This window comes from Rhinoraja longicauda, chromosome 30 (genome assembly GCF_053455715.1).
Source record: "Rhinoraja longicauda isolate Sanriku21f chromosome 30, sRhiLon1.1, whole genome shotgun sequence".
NCBI lineage: Eukaryota > Metazoa > Chordata > Chondrichthyes > Rajiformes > Arhynchobatidae > Rhinoraja > Rhinoraja longicauda.
The window spans coordinates 8,508,965-8,529,856 of record NC_135982.1 but is presented as its reverse complement, the minus strand read 5'-3'; the positions used below and the strand labels follow the sequence as shown (position 1 = coordinate 8,529,856).

The following is a 20,892-nucleotide window of genomic DNA, read 5'->3' as shown; positions in this document are numbered from 1 at the left end:
GAAGTGAAGTCATGGAGACAAAACCCCATTAAACAGAATGCGGCAGAAAAATATAAGGCTTCCGGGCAGGGGAGATCACATGGAGGCAACCAACTGCTTTGAATTAGTCAGTCTGCACAGGGATGCCAATGTACAAAGACTCAGTCTTTATGTGGGGTAGGCAACTTCTCCCCAGCTCAGCGGAGAGTGCCTGGACATGTTAGCGAGCTCTTAACAAAAATCAATAGCAGATGGGAGAGGCTCACATATTGATCGAAACCGGTGGCCTGTACTTGGCCTTACCTCGGCAGAAACCCCCAAGGGGTTAAAATCTTTAGCAGCACAATAGCCTTCTATACTGACCTCCTAGGCAACTAATTTACACGTGCTGGATTTTCCCAGAACCAAATTTTCTCTTGGGTCTCCTGCCTGAAACCTGCCCTTAGCTTTAAAAAAAAATTATTTCCACAACTTTGGAAAGTAAAAACTGGCTTGTAATTCGCTAGGATTTAGGATGAGAGCGAGATCTTATGGAAACATATAACATTCTTAGAGGATAGACAATAGATAATAGGTGCAGGAGGAGACCAGTCTGCCCTTCGAGCCAGCACACCGCCATTCAATGTGATCATGGCTGATCATTCTCAATCAGTACCCCGTTCCTGCCTTTCTCCCCATACCCCCTGACTCCGCTATCCTTAAGAGCTCTATCCAGCTCTCTCTTGAATGCATTCAGAGAATTGGCCTCCACTGCCTTCATTGTGGAATCTGTTGGAATTCTCTGCCACAGAAGGCAGTGGAGGCCGATTCACTGGATGTTTTCAGGAGAGAGTTAGATTTAGCTCCTAGGGTTAAGGGACATGGGGGAAAAAGCAGGAACGGGGGGTACTGATTGTGGATGATCAGCCAATGATCATATTGAATGGCGGTGCTGGCTCGATAGGGCCGAATGGCCTACTCCTGCACCTATTTTATATGTTTCTATGTTGTCGATGTTAAAAGTTGTCCTTTTTTCCATTCTGTAACTTAAACTTCATCTGCACCTCCACAAATAGAGACAATAGACAATAGGTGCAGGAGGAGGCCATTCGGCCCTTCGAGCCAGCCACCGCCATTCAATGTGATAATGGCTGATCATTCTCAATCAGTACCCCGTTCCTGCTTTCTCCCCATACCCCCTGACTCCGCTATCCTTAAGAGCTCTACCTTGCTCTCTCTTGAATCATCATCATATATATACAGCCGGAAACAGGCCTTTTCGGTCCCACCAAGTCCGTGACCGCCCAGCGATCCCCGCACATATAACACTATCCTACACCCACTAGGGACAATTTTTTTTTACATTTACCCAGCCAATTAACCTACATACCTGTACGTCTTTGGAGTGTGGGAGGAAACCGAAGATCTCGGAGAAAACCCACGCAGGTCACGGGAGAACGTACAAACTCCTTACAGTGCAGCTCCCGTAGTCAGGATCGAACCTGAGTCTCCGGCGCTGCATTTCGCTGTAAAGCAGCAACTCTACCGCTGTGCTACCGTGCCACCTGAATGTATTCAGAGAATTGGCCTCCACTGCCCTCTGAGGCAGAGAATTCCACAGACTTCACAAATCTGGGTAGCTTGTCCAAAGTACAACAGTGACCGGGGGAGACACGGAGAATCATTCACTAAAATACCATCGCACCTGAAGGATTTCCGTTCTGAAGACCTTTAATACAAAACAATTTAATTCCAACCCCCCCCCCCCCCCCCCCACGTCCATTTGAGTGCAACCAGGAGGGTGTAGGAAGGAACTGAAGATGTTGGTTAATGCTGAAGACAGTCACAAAGTAACTCGATGGGTCTAGCAGCATCTCTGGAGAGAAGGAATGGGGGACATTTCAGGTTGGAACCCTTCTTCAGACCCCTGGGGTACTGGTTACACAATCAAATTCCTTCACAACCAGAAAAAAAAATCTAGACGTAACAGTTTCAATTCACAGTGCAGCCATTAATGTTATTTAAAGAAAGCAGATCAAAAGATTTTCGAGGGAATAATGGCCATTCACGTATTTAACACAAACCACAGTAAGCCCCTTTCTAAATGATGACGGGATTAGCCTAATGAATCAATCATAATGCAAAATGGAGTCAATTCTTTTAATCCTCCCCCCCCTTTTAAAAACTTGTATCCCGTGTCTCACACTCAGAGAGTTGTGAATCTGTGGAATTCTCTGCCTCAGAAGGCAGTGGGGGCCAATTCCCTGAATGCATTCAAGAGAGAGTTAGATAGAGCTCTTAAGGATAGCGGAGTCAGGGGGTATGGGGAGAAGGCAGGAACGGGGTACTGATTGTGAATGATCAGCCATGATCACTGTGCTGGCTGGAAGGGCCGAATGGCCTACTCCTGCACCTATTGTCTATTGTCTGAAGACCTTGTTGCTGTCGTTCTGTGCTCCAGCACTGGTGCTTACTGTCATTTTGCCTTCTGCATCTTTCATTGCTCGTGCACGGAGAGACACACGGAGAGGGCTGAGCCCAGCTGGGTAGCAGCTGGGAGAGCAGTGCCTCAGTGCGTGCCTGCCGGAGCAGAGCCGGGGGTCCAAAGTAGGCTGGAGCTCCCTCGGCAGTGTGGCTGACTCTCCCCCTTCCCCCCCATTGCTCCATGGCTGAACTCTCCACTGCGTTCAGGATTGGAGCACTCATTCACACCTCTCTCCCCTCCCCCCCCACGGTAACTTGAAAGGCATTGGCAATCCCACAGAAGGAGACGGAGACACAAGGAACCGCAGATGCCGGTCATTTTTCAGCAAGGCACAAAGTGCTGGAGGAACTGGGCGGGCCGGGCAGCGTCTGCGGAGGGAATGAACAGACAACGTCTCAGGGTCTCGGGTCAGGGGTTGGGCCGCGGCCAGAAAGGTCGTCCGTCCACTCCTTCCACAGATGCTGCCTGACCCACTGACTTCCTCCAGCTCGTTGTGCTTCGTAATGGCACAGGTTAATCGCTCGAGCTTTATTTTATTTTATTTTATTTTATTTCTATGCTTTAAATTGGTCCACAACCGATTTTCTGGCAACTTGGTGGTCTGGCACCTCCTTTAATCCGGACAAAATTACGGACAAATTATTTAATCCCCCCCCCCCCCCCCCCACTCCCGATGTCCCCTGGAAATGTGGCCCCTGGGCCGGGTGAGGTGGCCGATCTCTACCTCATCGGGACTTCCGTGCCAATCGGCGGGTCGAATTTGCCCCCTGAGGCTGAGGCTCTGGAACTCTGGCCCGGCTGGAGCCAGCACATCCGTTCCCTCCCACAGCCGACCTCCGAGGCCGACTTTGCGGGCCGGCGTCTCGTCTCCTCAACGGCCTCGACAGGCCTTTCCCGTGCCGTTGAACACCTCTCGGAGGCCGTGACCTCTGTTGGTCGCCAAATGGATAATCCAGAAAGGAACAAAATGCTAGAGTAACTCGGCGCGGGACAGGCAGCATCTCTGGAGAGAAGGAATGGGTGACGTTTCGGGTCGAGACCCTTCTTCGACCCGAAATGTCACCCATTCCTTCTCTCCAGAGATGCTGCCTGACCTGCTGAGTTACTCCAGCATTTTGTGTCTATCTTCGGTTTAAACCAGCGTCTGCAGTTCCTTCCTACACATTTAATACAGAAAGGCCCTGGAGCCAAGGGTGCCAGAAAATCGGTGGTGGACCTGGAGTGTTTTATCGTTATCACTGTACAGAATCACAGTGAAAAACTTTGTTTGCGTGCTGCCCAGTCAAATAATCTTACACACGACTACAATGCAGCCAGACATTACTGCAGTGGCAGGTACTAAGAGAAGAACACCAGAGTGCAGAATATGTGAGAAAATAACTAAAGATGCTGGTACAAATCGAAGGTATTTATTTCACAAAATGCTGGAGTAACTCAGCAGGTCAGGCAGCATCTCAGGAGAGAAGGAATGGGTGACGTTTCGGGTCGCCCGAAACGTCACCCATTCCTTCTCTCCTGAGATGCTGCCTGACCTGCTGAGTTACTCCAGCATTTTGTGAAATAAATACCTTTGAGAGTGCAGAATATAGAGTTACAGCGTTGTAACGAGAAAGATGTCTTCACAGCTTCTTTTCTGTGCTTTAATCTATGACAGTATTTCAATTTTCTCCACGTGATCTCAGTTTCTCAGTACTCTGGAAGAACTGCACTGTTAATTTGCAGGTTTAACTATGTTAGTCGTAGAGAGATACCGTTCAGAAACAAACACTGTGGCCCTTTGAGTATGAAGGAACTGCTGGTTTAAACTGAATATAGGCACAAAAAGCTGGAGAAACTCAGCGGGTCAGACAGCATCTTTGGAGAAAAGGAATCGGTGGCGTTTCGAGTCAAGACCCTCTTCAGACCAGACTCAAAACGTCACCTATTCCTTTTCTCCAGAGATGCTGCCTGAGCCTCTGAGTTACTCCAGCTTTTTGTGTCTATCTTCAGCCGATTGAGTTGGCCATTAAACACTAATTTAATTTTTACACTAATCTTAGACCCCCACATTCACATCAACTCCCCCTGAGATTCTACCCCCTCACGAGGGCAATTTACAGGGGATAATGAGCCTACCAAACCACACGTCTTTGGGATGTGGGAGGATATGGGAGCACCCGGAGGAAACCTACTTGAACATGTGGCGAACGTGCAAACTCCACCCCGACAGCACCGGAGGTCAGGATCAAACCGAGGTCGCTGGAGCTATGAGGCTGTGCCACTCCCAATGTGTTCGTATTCTTGCTCCCTCGCCGCCTGTCCTTCTGTCTCCCCCGCCTCCTGACCATCCAACTCTCTCTCCCCCGTCCCTCCCTCCTACCCTGATCCCCATTTCCTGCCCGCCACTTGCCCCACTGTCTCTTCCATCCTCCCATTCAATGGCAGGCCCTCCATTTTGTTTTCTTCGCCCCTCCCCACCTTCCCCATTGAAACCGGTCGGTTCTGATGAAAAAAATCATGGCTTCGAAACGTTAAGAACTTAGAAACATAGAAAATAGGTGCAGGAGGAGGCCATTCGGGTCTTCGAACCAGCACCGCCATTCATTATGATCATCCACAATCAGTAACCCGTGCCTGCCTTCTCCCCATATCCCTTGATTCCACTAGCCCCCAGAGCTCTGTCTAACTCTCTCTTAAATCCATCCAGCGATTTGGCCTCCACTGCCTTCTGCGGCAGAGAATTCCACAAATTCACAACTCCCTGGGCGAAAAAGTTCCTTCTCACCTCAGTTTTAAATGGCCTTTATTCTTAGACTGTGGCCCCTGGTTCTGGTCTCCCCAACATTGGGAACATTTTTCCTGCATCAAGCTTGTCCAGTCCTTTTATCATTTTATACGTCTCTATAAGATCCCCCCTCATCCTTCTAAACTTGGAGCGAGAGCCAGGCCTTGCTTCACCTGGAGTCTGCTCTGCCCGACCCGCCCCCCCCTCTCTTCAGTGCTGGAGACCATGCTGCTCCTCATCCCACCTCCTTTCCATCCCCCCTCTCCCGCCACCTCTGTGCTGGATCAACCCCACGGCCCTCTGGCTCAGAGAACTCCAAACACTCACCCAACCGCTGAATGACAAAATCTCCCCTTATCCCACAATTACCCGCAGAAACGGCCTGAATTTCCAAGCACCTTCCCTTTTGTGCCGGACCTGCAGCATCTGCAGTATTTTGCATTTTTCTGAGAACACACTCATGCCTTTTGTTCGTTGTGCGGGGAGGAAAATTGGATGTGAATGTGAGCCTTCCCCTCCGATTAATTACACAGGAGACCTTACCCGGAAATCAATGGGAGGTTAATGCAGTGAGAAAGCCTTAACTGTTTTATTCCAGTGTGCTGAGGCATCAAGGGATCACACACTCCTTGATCGTAGCTTCAACCAGTGAGGAGACCCAATTAAATTGAGATTTAAATTTTTTAGTTTAGAGATACAGTGTGGAAACAGGCCCTTCGGCCCACCTAGGCCGTGCCGACCAGCGGTCACCCTGTACATTAGCACTATCCTACACACAAGGGACAATTTTTGATTTTTACCGAAGCCAATTAACTTACAAGCCTGCACGTCTTTGGAATGTGGGAGGAAACTGGAAATCTCGGAGAAAACCCAAGCAGGTCACGGGGAGAAGGTACAAACTCCAGACAGAAAGCACCCATAGTCAGGTTCGAACCAGGGTCTCTGGTCCTGTGAGGCAGCAACTCTACCGCTGTGCCACCGTGCTGAGATGGTGCGATTGCCAAGGGAAGTAGCATTGGGAGTGGTGAGGTGGGTGCACAGCCCGGTCGCTCATTGCCCTCCTCCCGCCCCACTACCACTGACTCCACAGATCCCGAAGACCGAGAGCGAGGGGCAGGGGCACAACGCAGGCACGGGAAGAACGTGCAAACTCCACACGGACAGCACTGGAGGTCAGGATTGAACCCGGAGTCTCTGGCGCTGTGAGGCAGCTGTTCTACCAGCTGTGCCACTGCGCTGCGTGAATGGTGTAGTTCAACATGCAGCTACTAAGCTGCTGGAGGGACTCAGCGGGTCGAGCAGCATTTATGGATGGGAAAGAATGGTGGACAATTTGGGAGGGAATTTAGAATTTAGAAGGATGAGGGGGGATCTTATTGAAACATATAAGATAATTAGGGGATTGGACACATTAGAGGCAGGAAACATGTTCCCAATGTTGGGGGAGTCCAGAACAAGGGGCCACAGTTTAAGAATAAGGGGTAGGCCATTTAGAACGGAGATGTGGAAGAACTTTTTCAGTCAGAGAGTGGTGAAGGTGTGGAATTCTCTGCCTCAGAAGGCAGTGGAGGCCAGTTCGTTGGATGCTTTCAAGAGAGAGCTGGATAGAGCTCTTAAGGATAGCGGAGTGAGGGGGGTATGGGGAGAAGGCAGGAACGGGGTACTGATTGAGAGTGATCAGCCATGATCACATTGAATGGCGGTGCTGGCTCGAAGGGCTGAATGGCCTACTCCTGCACCTATTGTCTATTGTCTATTGAGACTGAACTGGAACAGTGACTGATTTTACTTTAGTTTAGTTTAGATTAGACTAGAGATACAGCGAGGAAACAGGCCCTTTTGGCCCACTGAGTCCGCGCCGACCAGCGATCCCCGCACACGAACACTACCCTACACACACTAGGGACAATTTACAACTTGACCAAACCCAGATAGCCGGGTACGTCTTTGGATTGTGGGCGGAAACCGGAGATCCCGGTGAAAACCCGCGCAGGTCACGGGGAGAACGTACAAACTCCGTACGGACAAGCACCCAGAGTCAGGATCGAACCTGGGTCTCTGGTGCTGAGAGGCAGCAACTCTACCACTGCGCTGCCCAATGATGTTGAGGGTCACAATTGTCTTTGCCAAGGCAATTCCAGTGGAGTCCCAGCTCGCTGAGATGCCCAGTGCCAACCCTGGGGGAAGCCAAACTTGGGCCAACACTCGGTCAGATCTGCCTCCCAGTCCCTGCTGTTATCAACCGGAACGGCAGGGCTCTGAGGAAGGAAAGCTCCCTTATCCTTAATTATTTATGTTTTGTTTTATGTTCTTAATTACTTAAGAAGGCTTTTAGTTCTTTTCAATATTTAATAAAAAGAATTAATGATTCAGTTTTCAAATCTTGCTTGAATGCCAGACACGTTGAGAAATATTTCTAGCCCCTGACAGATTTGACAGCAAGCCAAGCTGTGGGCGTTGCACTCTGAAAGATTCGGAGGCCCTCCTTATCCAGTTGGGTGAGGTAATTGTCTTGGGCTAGGAATATCAGGAACATTCCTTTTTTCAAAACTCAAGGGTAATTTAGGCTTATGTTTAATATTGTCACGTGGACTGAGGTGCAGTGAAACGCTTTGTATTGCACGCTATTCAATCAGATAATACTAACACATACAATCATGTCAACCTCAAGTACAATAGGCAGAGCAAAGGGGAAGATATCTATGTACTAAAACTCTCGTTTGTTTGTTTGTTTGTTTGTTTGTTTGTTCCTGAACTACAGCCAAAACGGTACACGATAGCGCGACAATTTTAGGCCCACCTTACTCACCGTCGTCCCTTTGGTGCTAATGGAAGTTTCATTGAAATTGGTGTTATATTTTTTAAGTTATTCACATTTTAAAGTTTAAATTTATCTCCTGGGGAGGGAGGATAAGGGGGGGGGTTGAGGCGGATTGAGTGGGGGGGGGGAAGGGGAAGCGGGGAAAGGGAAGAGGAGTAGGGGAGGTGGGGGAGGGTGGAGGGGGTGGGGGAGAGAGGGGGAGGAGTGAGGGGGAGAAGGAGGGGAGCAGAGGGGGGAAAGGGGGGAGGAGGGGGAAGGGGGAGGGCGGAGGGGAAGGGGGGCAACAGGGAGGGGGGGAGGAGAGGGTGCTGCACCAATGCAGGAGAGGTTTGGGCCCAATGGGTCCACTTGGTCTAGTGGAGTATAAAATGTAGTTTGCAGCACTGTAGCACATCAGTTCCATTGACAAAGTCCAATGTCCTAAATGAGTTGGCGGTGAATCAGGCAGCAGAATTTAACTAGAACACTGAACAAAATGGTGCCAGATTTAGAGGTAGCAAAGAGATTTAAAAGAGTAGAGCAATTGTATCAAATGCTGGTAGGTCTTCCTCTGGAAAGAGTACTCAAACAATCTGGCGCTGTCTTTTTCTTGCTCGTCCATGAAAATAATCCACGAAACGCTGCCCAATAAAATTCACCATTGCACAAAACAAGGAGACAATGCTTACGGCGAATGTGTTTTCATCTACAATTAAAGCCGTTTTATACTCTCCCAAGAAGCTTAGTCCCCAGATGGTGCGTGCAATCTGGCAACCTCCCCCACCCCCGCGCGCACAGTTCCTGCAAACGACCCCGACATTTTGCAACGTCCTAACAGCCTAGACAATAAACAATAGGTGCAGGAGTAAGCCATTTGGCCCTTCGAGCCAGCACCGCCATTCACCGTGAACATGGCTGGTCATCCACACTCAGTACCCAGTTCCTGCCTTCTCCCCATACCCCCTATCATTAAGATCTCTATCCAACTCTCTCTTGAAAGCATCCGGGGAATTGGCCTCCACTGCCTTCTGAGGCAGAGAGTTCCGCGGCTTCGCCACTCTCTGGGTGAAAACGTTTTTCCTCATCACCGTTCAAAATGGCCGACCCCTTATTCTTAAACTGTGGCCCCTGGTTCAGAACTTCCCCAACATCGGGAACATGTTTCCTGCCTCTAGCGTGTCCAATCCCGTAATAATCTTATATGTTTCAATAAGATCCCCTCTCATCCTTCTAAATCCCAGAAAAGTATACAAGCCCAGTCGCTCCAGTCTTTCAACATATTCGACAGTCCCGCAATTAACCTCGTGAGCCTACGCTGCACGCCCTCAATAGCCTGCAACGACATCCTTTCCTGTCAACAGGCAGTGTGCCCCACTTCGTTACACATGTCTAAGGTGGCCCCCCTGTGACGTTAATCTGTCAATTGGATTGTAAGTTCAAAATTCGGGTACAAACAGGTGTGAAGAAAGGCCCTGAACCGAACCTTCACCTATCCATGTCCTCCAGAGGTGCCGCCTGACCCGAAATAATAAAACGGGGAAGGTGGCTCAACTGTGGCTAATGAGAGAAATCAAGCCCAGTGTTAAATTCAAGGAAAAGACATATAAATTAGCCAGAGGAAGCAGCAAACCAGAGGACTGGGAGAAATCTAGAACTCAACAGAGGAGGACAAAGGGGTTAATTAAGAGCATGAAAGAAAGCTTGCGGGAAATATAGAAACTGACTGTAAAAGCTTCTTTAGATATATCAGACAGGTGAATTTATAATGGGGAAACAAGGAAATGGCCGAACAGTTAAACGAGTACTTTGGTTCTGTCTTCACTAAGGAAGACACAATCTCGCAGAAGTACTAGGGGGCCGAGGATCTAGTGGGAGGGAGGAACTGAAGGGAATCCACATTAGTCAGGAAATGGTGTTAGGTAACCTGTTGGGCTGAAGGCAGATAAATCCCCAGGGCCTGATGATCTGCATCCCAGGGTACTCAAGGAGGTGGCCCTCGAAATCGTGGATGCATGGGTGATCATTTTCCAATGATCTCTCAATTGCATCAGTTCCTATGGACTGGAGGGTAACCAATGTAACCCCACTTTTCCCCCACAAGAAAGGAGGGGGGAGAGAGAAAATGGGGGAATTATAGACCAGTTAGCCTTCCATCGGTAGTGGGGAAGATGCTGAAGTCAATTGTTAAAGATGTTACAGCAGCACATTTGGAAAGCAGTGACAGGATCGGTCAAAGTCAGCATGGATTTATGAAGGGGAAATCATGCTTGACTAATCTTCTGGAATGTATTGAGGATGTAACAAGTAAAATGGATAAGGGAGAGCCAGTGGATGTGGTGTATCTGGACTTTCAAAAAGCCTTTGACAAGGTCCCGCACAAGAGATTAGTGGGCAAAATTAGAGCACATGGTATTGGGGGTAGGGTATTGACATGGATAGAGAACTGGTTGGCAGACAGGAAGCAAGGAGTAGGAATTAACGGGTCCTTTTCAGAATGGCAGGCATTGACTAGTGGGGTGCCGCAAGGCTCGGTGCTGGGACCCCAGTTAATTAACAATGTAGATGAGGGAATTAAATGTAACATCTCCAAGTTTGCGGATGACACAAAGATGGGTGGCAGTGTGAGCTGCGATGAGGCTGCTATGAGGCTGCACGGTGACTTGGATAGGTTGGGTGAGTGGGCAAATGCAGTATAATGTGGATAAGTGTGAGGTTATCCACTTTGGTGGCAAGAACAGGAAGGCAGATTATTATCTGAATGGTGACAGATTAGGAAAAGGGGAGGTGCAACGAGACCTAGGTGTGCTTGTACATCAGTCACTGAAAGTAAGCATGCAGGTACAGAAGGCAGTGAAGAAAGCTAATGGCATGTTGGCCTTCATTGCGAGAGGATTTGAGTTTAAGAGGACCCTGATGAGACCGCACCTGGAGTATTGTGTGCAATTTTGGTCTCCTTATCTAAGGAAGGACATTCTTGCTATTGAGGGAGTGCAGCGTAAGTTCACCAGGTTAATTCCCGGGATGGCGGGACTGACATTTGATGAAAGAATGGGTCGATTGGGCTTGTATTCACTGGGATTTAGAAGGATGAGAGGGGATCTTATAGAAACATATAAAATTCTTAAAGGATTGGACAGGCTAGATGCAGGAAAAATGTTCCCGATGTTGGGGGAGTCCAGAACCAGTGGTCACAGTTTAAGAATAAGGGGTAGGCCATTTAGGACTGAGATGAGGAAAAACTTCTTCACCCAGAGAGTTGTGAATCTGTGGAATTCTCTGCCACTGCCTCTGCCTATTCACTGGATGTTTTCAAGAGAGAGTTAGATTTAGCTCTTGGGCTAAAGGAATCAAGGGATATGGGGGAAAAACAGGAACGGGGTACTGATTTTAAATGATCAGCCATGATCATTTTCAATGGTGGTGCTAGCTCAAGGGGCCGAATGGCCGAATGGCCTACTCCTGCACTTATTTTTCTTCAGCACTTTCTTCAGCAGTTTCTCCAGCACTTTATTTTTATAACCCAGCATCTGCAGTTCCTTGTGTCTACAAACACGTGTCTTCTCTCAATGCAGTTAAGTGAAACATATTTCAAAGCACCTTACATAACCATTTTGTTTCAGGTTTCCAGCATCTGCAGGTTTGTTTTAACTTCTAAATTACGTAGCAAATCCCAGGAGCAGGGTGGGATTTCAACTGATCATTGCTGGCACCTCCAGTGCCAAAGTTACTTGGATGTGAAGCTATCTTTCTAAATATTGGTTTGCACAACCTTGGTGAATCCTGATCATGGAAGATAGGAGGAGGGATGGCCTTTAGATAGGGAGGGAACAACTAGTGCTTGGAGTGTATATGGTTAGGAGAATCGTCCAGTAAAGGGCTTTGGGGTTTAGAACATAGGAAAGGAACAGGCACTTCAGCCCACAATATCTATGCCAAAAATGATGGCAAGTTAAACTAATCTCCTCTGCCTTCACATAATCAATATTCCTCCATTCCCTAAATATCCATTTCCATTTCCATTTCTAATTTCTATATTGAATTTCTATTAATGGCTGAATTTACTCTTCCTTGTTCTGGTCTTTCCACGGACAAAGATCTCTCGTTAATCCGATCAAAAACGTGGTGTTCATAATCTGAACAGACCCCTGAGTTTAAATGGGGAAATAGGGGAGGGCACCAGTAAATGGGGAATTAGGGGAGGGCACCTGTAAATGGGGAATTAGGGGAGGGCACCTGTAAATGGGGAATTAGGGGAGGGCACCAGTAAATGGGGAATTAGGGGAGGGCACCGGTAAATGGGGAATTAGGGGAGGGCACCAATAAATGGGGAATTAGGTGAGGGCACCGGTAAATGGGGAATTAGGGGAGGGCACCAATAAATGGGGAATTAGGGGAGGGCACCAGTAATGGTAGTGAAGGTGAGGATTGCGACATTCTGTTGATAGGATTGGCGGAGGTGGGAATTGGAGGAGGAGCAGGTGTAGCGCGAGAACAGGCCATCGTGTGGGGCAAATGGCCTGTCTTCATAGAGTCGTAATTGTATCCGCTGTAAATGATTTTATTATAATTTTTCTGACCCCCCCCTCCAGCAAGTTTGGCAAACTGTGATAGTCACCACTACCTGGATTAGCATTGCACCTGCGTGGGTTTTCTCCGAGATTTTCGGTTTGTTCTAAATCCAATTGCTCAGGATGGTTACGAATGTTTGCAACACTTGCTGGAGGAGGGTCAGAAAGATTATTACAAATATTTTACAGCAGATATAATTACTGCTATCGTGTACTGTTTCGGCTGTAGTTCAGGAACAAACGAACAAACAAACGAGAGTTTTAGTATATAGATAGATGGATAAAAGGACTGGACAAGCTAGATGCAGGAAAATTTTCCCCAATGTTGGGCGAGTCCAGAACCAGGCTTAGAATAAAGGGGAGGCCATTTTAAACTGAGGTGAGGAGGAACTTTCTCACCCAGAGAGTTGTGAATTTGTGGAATTCTCTGCCACAGAGGGCAGTGGAGGCCAAATCACTGGATGGATTTAAGAGAGAGTTAGATAGAGCTCTAGGGGGCTAGTGGAATCAAGGGATATGGGGAGAAGGCAGGCACGGGTTACTGATTGTGGACGATCAGCCATGATCACAATGAATGGCGGTGCTGGCTTGAAGGGCCGAATGGCGTCCTCCTGCACCTATTTTCTATGTTTCTATGTTTCTATGTGTCTGTAGTACAGGAGGGAGTAGGGCTGAATGGTCTCATTTATTCCCACAGCCTGTAAGTATTGTGATGGTGTTGCGAAGCTCTCCGTGTCCACATCACCAGCCCCACCCCCCCAGGTTGCGGCTACGAACAACATCTCCTCCCCGTGGAATATTTTCAAAACCTACCTTTAGATTTAAAGCCACAGCTTTCATCATCAGAGCTGCTGTCAGAGTCAAAGAGATCCCTGAATTCTTTCTTGTCTTTCTCTTTGCTCTCTTGCAACTTCCTGCGTTTGATCTCCGGGAAATGCAGGTCTTCCAGCTGGCGAGGGGCACATGAAATATAACAGAAGGAGTTACTACAAAGTCAGCCCTCGACACCGCGGAGGCTTAAAACACCAAGCCAAGGTCTGCCCCCATCTCCCATTTACATGCAACCATCGCCAATTACCAATCAATAACGCTAACGGTAAACGTGACATCCCTTTCAGACTGACTGGCTGACTGCGTGGGCACCTCTGTTTCATCACTGGACCTGCGGTAACTGGAACGAAGATTACACTGGGAACGCAAGAAAGAGAGTTGGAAATTGTTGCCTGGAGCTATGTGATGAATTCCCCCTCCTCTGCCAGAAGGCAGTGGAGGCCAGTTCGTTGGATGCTTTCAAGAGAGAGCTGGATAGAGCTCTTGAGGATAGCGGAGTGAGGGGGTATGGGGAGAAGGCAGGAACGGGGTACTGATTGAGTGATCAGCCATGATCGCATTGAATGGCGGTGCTGGCTCGAAGGGCTGAATGGCCTACTCCTGCACCTATTGTCTATTGTCTATTGTCTATTGTCCTCCTCCCAATCTCTCAGGAAGCTCAAAACTCTTTTAGGTTAAAGAGAAATGCAAAACTTTGCGTTTCCTGTTGGAACTATTTTTTTTAAAGCTTTTTTTGTCCCCCTTCTTTGCCAAACCCTGTCACCAAACTGATGCGGAGAATTCCATCGGTGGAATGTTTAAACGGGCCTACCAGGCTTGGCTCTATGGAACAGATGATCGCGGCACGAATGTTGAAGGATTCACGTGTTGGGGACATAAGACCCATTAGACTGGGGCACCACAGTGGCTCGGCCTGGTGTACACAGGTAATGCTGCTCACTGCCTTTCACAAGGCTCCTTGCAGCTTGGGTGGCTGACGGAGCTAAAGGGGAGCACCTTGCTGCACCTTTCCAAAACAAACCCGGCGGCTTCCCAGTTTAATGTCCCAATAGGGCGGCACAGTGACGCGGCGGTAGAGCTGCTGCCTCACAGCGCCAGAGACCCGCATCCGATCCTGACCGCGGGTGCTGAACGGGAGTTTGTACGTTTCCCCCGTGACATTAAACTGAATCTCCTCCACAAAATGCTTGGCAGATGTTTCCATCATTGAACTCGTCTCAGCTCAGCTCGTCTGGGGAGACGGTGGAGTGGCTGCCTTACAGCGCCAGAGACCCGGGTTCCATCCTGACTACGGGCGCTGTCCGTACGGAGTATGTACGTTCTCCCCGTGACAGCGTGGGTTTTCTCCGGGTGCTCCGGTTTCCTCACACGTCCAAAAGACGTGTGGGTTTGTCGGTCAATCGGCCTCTGTAAATTGCCCCTAGTGTGTGGAGAATAGAGTTTGTGTACGGGTGATTGCTGATCGGCGCGGTTTCAGGGGGGCCGAAGGACCTGTTCATCTGCCATATCCCCAAAACTAAACGAAACAGGAGAGAAAGGTGCTTGCAAAATCCAAGGTTTTTTTTTCCAATTGGTCAAATTCTGGGCTGATTTTTAATCTCCACGTTAAACTGAATCTCGTCCACGTAAAGCTTGGCTGGAGATGTTTCCTCCCATTGAACTCAACCAGGGGGATACCCTCTCTCAGCTCAGCTCATCTGGGGCAACGGTAGAGTCGCTGCCTCACAGCGCCAGAGGCCCGGGTTCGATCCTGACTACGGGTGCTGTCCGTATGGAGGATGTACGTTCTCCCCATGATTGCGTGGGTTTTCCCCAGGTGCGCCGGTCTCCTCCCACATTGACTTCTGTAAATTGTCCCTAGTGTGCAGGATAGCACTTAGTGCACGGGGATCGCTGGTCGGCGCAGACTCGACGGGCCAAAGGGCCTGTTTCAGTGCTGTATCTCTAAGCTAAACTGAATTACACCAGTGAGGCTCTCACTGTGTGAACTCAAATTGGTAAAAGGATATCCATTAAAAAATTGCTAAAACTTTTCTTCCTGTTTTAATATTTGTCTCCTCGGAATGGCAATGGTGATTCGGATTTAAAATAAATAACATTATGTGATAGATCCGCAAGAGAAGAAAGCAGAACCAACCTTGCACAAAACGTGCAGTGCAGAGACGAACCTACGGTATAGAACTGATGATTTGAATACTTTAGCACTCATCATTTCACAGAATCAAAGAGCACACAGTCAGGCCCTTCGACCCAACTTGTCCATGGCGACCAAGGCTAGTCATAATAGACAATAGACAATAGGTGCAGGAGGAGGCCATTCGGCCCTTTGTGCCAGCACCGCCATTCAATATGATCATGGCTGATCATTCTCAATCAGTACCCCGTTCCTGCCTTCTCCCCATACCCCCTGACTCCGCTATCCTTAAGAGCTCTATCTAGCTCTCTCTTGAATGCATCCAGAGAATTGGCCTCCACTGCCTTCTGAGGCAGAGAATTCCACAGAACTCTCTGACTGAAAATGTTTTTCCTCATCTCAGTTCTAAATGGCCAACCCCTTATTCTTAAACTGTGGAAGAACTCTCCCTTCTAACCCCATTCTCCGGCCTTCTCCCCATAACCTCTGGCACCTGCAGAGTGCCATGAACTGCATAGAGTCCCATGTGCTGGCATTTGGCCCACATCCCTCTAACCCTTTGCTTTCTATATGCCTGACCAAATGACCTTTAAACATTGTGATTGTACTACCTAAGCAGACGCTACCACTTCCTCTGGCAGTATTTTGCAGAGACCCACCACATTCTGGTGGGGATATGAAAAAAATAACTTGCCCCCCTTTGATCTTAATCCCTTTTGAATCCGTATCTCTCGCCTCAAGTTTTACACTCCCCTGCTCTTGGGTAAAAGACTGTGACTGTCTACCCCATCTACGCTCATCATCGTTTTAGAAATGTTAATGAGGTCAACATTTGACATGACAATGCCATGAGGTCATTTGTTCCAGGAAAATTCCCAGCTTCCCCTTATTACTTGAGCCCCCCAGCCACGGTGGGATTTTCGGGTGGGTTTTATTTAGGTGGGATTTGTTCTAGGCCAGCTCTTGATGTGATGCAGGTCTGAATGGAACAGCTGCAAGAAACAAGAAGGGTCTCGACCCGAAACGTCGCCCATTCCTTCTCTCCAGAGATGCTGCCTGTCCCGCTGAGTTGCTCCAGCATTGTGTGTCTGTGCAAGAAACAAGAGCTCGGCTTGGCAGAGCCAACTCTACTGGACCAAACTGCATAGAGTCCTCCACCACGGAAATAAGCCCTTCACTACAACTTGCCCATGCCGACCAAGGTGCCCCATCTGCACTAGTCTCACCTGTCCGTGTTTGACCCATATCCCTCTAAACCGTTCCCATCCATGCACTTGTCCAAATGTCTTTTACATGCTGTTACAGTGCCTGCCTCAACTATCTGCCCTGGCATCTGGTGCCCCAGATACCCACCACCCTCTGTGTGAAAACATAGCCCCTCAGGATCCTATTAAATCTTATTCATCTTACCTTAAACTTATGTCCTCTGTTTCATGATTCCCCTACCCTGGGTAAAATGCTATGCATCTGCCCTATCTCTTCCTCAGTCCGGCTTAACCAACCTGATCTCCCGGTGGCTGAGCACTTCAACTCCCCCTCCCACTCCCAGTCTGACCTTTCTGTCATGGCCTCCTCCATTGTCATAGTGAGGCCCACCGCAACTTGGAGGAACAGCATTTCATAATTCGCTTGGGCAGCTTACACCCCAGCGGTATGAACATTGATTTCTCTAACTTCAGATAGCTCCTCTGTCCCTCTCTTTCCCCTCCCCATTCCCAGTTCTCCCACTGTCTTCCTGTCTCCTACTACATCCCATCTTTGTCCCACGCCCTCCCCTGACATCAGCCTGAGGAAGGGGCTCGACCTGAAACGTCACCCATTCCTTCTCTCCTGAGAAGCTGCCTGACCTGCTGAGTTACTCCAGCATTTTGTGAATAAATACCTACGACTACGGGTGCTGTCTGTACAGTTAGTACTTTCTCCCCGTGACCTGAAGAAGGGTCTCGACCCGAAACATCACCCATTCCTTCTCTCCAGAGATGCCGCCCGTCCCGCTGAGTTACCCCAGCATTTTGTGTCTACCTCCCTGTGACCTGCGTGGCTTCTCTCCGGGTGCTCTGGTTTCCTCCCACAGTCCAAAGATGTACAGGTTTGCAGGCTAATGGGCGTCTGCAAATTGTCCCCAGCGTGCAGCTTAGAACTGGTGCATGGGGTGAGCGCTGATCGGTGAGCACTCGGTGGGCCAAAGGTGCCTGTTTCCACGCTCTATCGCTAAACTAAATTAAACTAAGCAGCAAGTGAAAGGTCGCAGCAACCACAAACAAAATCAGGGTCTAAGCGAGGAGCATCAAAGCCATCGAAACACCGCACGCCCACGCATGTCTGCAACTTAAAGCACTTGGAACGAGTTTTGAAAAACAAAAGTCTTACTTGGTCACATTGGTTCTACGATTCAAAACATTTTAGCTTGTGGAGGCACACTAATTAAGTCAAGCAGCCAAACTTCAGGGACCTGAACTTATCAATGTTCTTTAGATAGAAACCGAAAACCTGGTGGCAATTTTAATTTGTGTTTTCATTAACAATACACTCTGAAACAAAGTCACAGATTCCTACAGCATGGAAACAGCCCCTTCCCTCCAACCTGGTCCATGCTGACCAAGATGCCCCATCTATGCTAGTCCCACCTGCCCTCGTCGGCCATATCCCTTCCAATCATTCCTATCCATGTACCTGTACATATGTCTGTTAAATGTTGTCTCAACTACCTCCCCTGGCAGCTCGTTCCATTCACCCAGCACCTTCTCTTGTAGAAAACGTTGCCCCTCAGGTTCCCGTTAAATTTTTCCCTTGGCACCTGTAACCCATGTCCTCTCAGTCCAGCTCAGTTACTCCAGCACTTTCTGTTTTGCGTGAGTGAGAGGTGGATACAGAACGAGGAGGGGCTCAATTGGTTGATTGGGGCGAGCAAGTGACAAATTCTTGCGGTGAGAAAGGGGACAAAAGAGTGTCAGATAAGGAGAGAAGAGGAGGAGAGAAATGTAAAACCGGAGGGAGGGATAAACGAGATAGGTAGCTAATCAAGCTTTGAAAATTGTGCAACGCTCTCTTGCTTTGAAACGCATGAATTTTCTTTCAAAATGCACGACCACAGAGACATTTGATCTCTCTTATACAGAATCATAGAGTCATACAGCGTGGAAACAGGTCCTTCGGCCCAACTTGCCCACAGCGACCAAGATGTCCCATCTACACTAGTCCTACCTGCCTGTGCTTGGCGCATATCCCTCTAAGCCTATCCATTTACCTGTCTAAATGTTTCTTAAACATTGCGATAGTACCTACAAATTAATACATTCACGGTGATATTTAATATCATGAGGTTAGGTCAATGTAGCTTTAAGTTAAATCAACCCTGTAGGTCATTGGAGATGGGTGTGGCTAGCTTTGCCAGCTGTTAGGGGATTTAAATGTCTCTCAACGTACCCGCTCCTTGCCGGTGATTTCCAGAACAATCTCCTTGTCTCGGAGCTTCTTCCAGCTGCCGTAGTACTTCTGCAGAGGCGAGGCCTCCTGCTTAACTTCCTTCTCCCACGATGCCTGTGAACAATATACAAGAAGCCGGTTTAGAGCGATAAAGCGGGGCATCATTGCTCCAAGACAGACGCAAAACGTTGGAGTAACTCAGCGGAACAGGCAGCATCTCTGGAGAGAAGGAATGGGTCGAGACGCTTCCTCAGACCAACCATTGCTCCAACTCTATACAACCTGTAACATTGATACCTTGTGTCCTTGATTATATTTATCTCTCAGCTTGCATCATGGAAAGCAGTCACTGAGTCACTCAGCACGGAAGCAGGCCATTCGGCCCAACTCGTCCATGCCTACCAAGATGGCCCATCTACGGTAGTCCCATTTGCCGCCATTTGGCCCACATCCCTCTAAACCTTTCCTCGCCATGCAACTGCGTACGTTGAAGAGTGCCTTTTAAATGTTGTCACAGCACCTGGGCGGCACGGTGGCGCAGCGGTAGAGTTGCCGCCTTACAGCGCTTGCAGCGCCAGAGACCCGGGTTCGATCCCGACTACGGGTGCTGTCTGTACGGAGTTTGTACGTTCACCCCGTGACCTGCGTGGGTTTTCTCCGGGATCTTCGGTTTCCTCCCACAACCCCAAAGACGTACAGGTTTGTAGGTTAATTGGCTAGGTAAATTGTCGCTGGTGTGTGTCGGAGAGTGTTAGTGTGCGGGGATGGCTGGTCAGCTTGGACTCGGTGGGCTGAGGGCCTGTTTCTGTGCTGTATCTCTAAACTGAACTCAACTAAACCTGCCCCAACAAACCTCCTCCGGCAGCTCGCTCCGTCCTCCGTATTCTGAGTGGAAACGTTGCCCTCAGGTTCATGTTAGATCTTGTACCTCTCTCCTTACACATCTCTTGCTTTTGATCCTCCGACCTCGGATAAATGACTCTACCCCCTCTATTATAGACAATAAGTGCATGAGGAGGCCATTCGGCCCTTCGAGCCAGCACCGCCATTCAATGTGATCATGGCTGATCATTCTCAATCAGTACCCCGTTCCTGCCTTCTCCCCATACCCCCTGACTCCGCTATCCTTAAGAGCTCTATCTAACTCTCTCTTGAATGCATTCAGAGAATTGGCCTCCACTGCCCTCTGAGGCAGAGAATTCCACAGATTCACAACTCTCTGACTGAAAAGGTTTTTCCTCATCTCAGTTCTAAATGGCCTACCCCTTATTCTTAAACTGTGGCCCCTTGTTCTGGACTCCCCCAACATTGGGAACATGTTTCCTGCCTCTAACGTGCCCAACCCCTTAATAATCTTATACGTTTCGATAAGATCCCCTCTCATCTTTCTAAATTCCAGTGTATACAAGCCTAGTCGCTCTTATTCCTGTCATGGTTTTATACCCCAGCATAAGGTGCACTTTGGCCAGTAAAATCCTGCTTGTGGAAACTTGCCGAGTGCAGATAGTCTGACATATCTCCTGCAGGCACGTCTCAGCTGAGAAACATTCTCGGTTCCCATGGTGTTGTGCAGAGTGTCGCAGTGTAGGCAAGGCAGGTAGGAGAAGATATTTGACTACACTGCAGTGCAGTAGATAATTTTGCAAAAGGATTGTACACCTTGCTTTCTTCCTTAAACTTTCACATACAGCACGGAGTTTCTTTTTAGTCCTACTGTGTGCACATTTGCTCCATAGGCAATTTTATAGATTTTACTCGTGCCTGCTGCCTTGCTAGCTTTCCAAGGATCAATTTCCTTCAATACCCAACCACTCTCCTCCCATTAAATCTTCTAGCCTGCTGTTCCGTCCGACTGCACAGAGTGACAATTTATGACTTGGGGGATGGATTGATGTTGTTTTATTTTAAATCAGCCCTGTAGCTTAT

General features: G+C 48.6%; 1 protein-coding gene across 1 annotated transcript in view; it reads right to left on the bottom strand.

Moving 5' to 3' along the window:
* Nucleotides 1–20,892, bottom strand: part of LOC144607901 (nucleolar complex protein 2 homolog) — a 65,456-nt gene that overhangs the window by 24,757 nt on the left and 19,807 nt on the right. Inside the window, exons 5-6 of the mRNA XM_078425029.1 lie at nt 18,967–19,080; nt 13,389–13,524 (exon numbers count right to left, since the gene is read on the bottom strand). Coding sequence (XP_078281155.1) covers nt 13,389–13,524; nt 18,967–19,080 — 250 coding nt within the window. The remainder of the gene's footprint in view (nt 1–13,388; nt 13,525–18,966; nt 19,081–20,892) is intronic.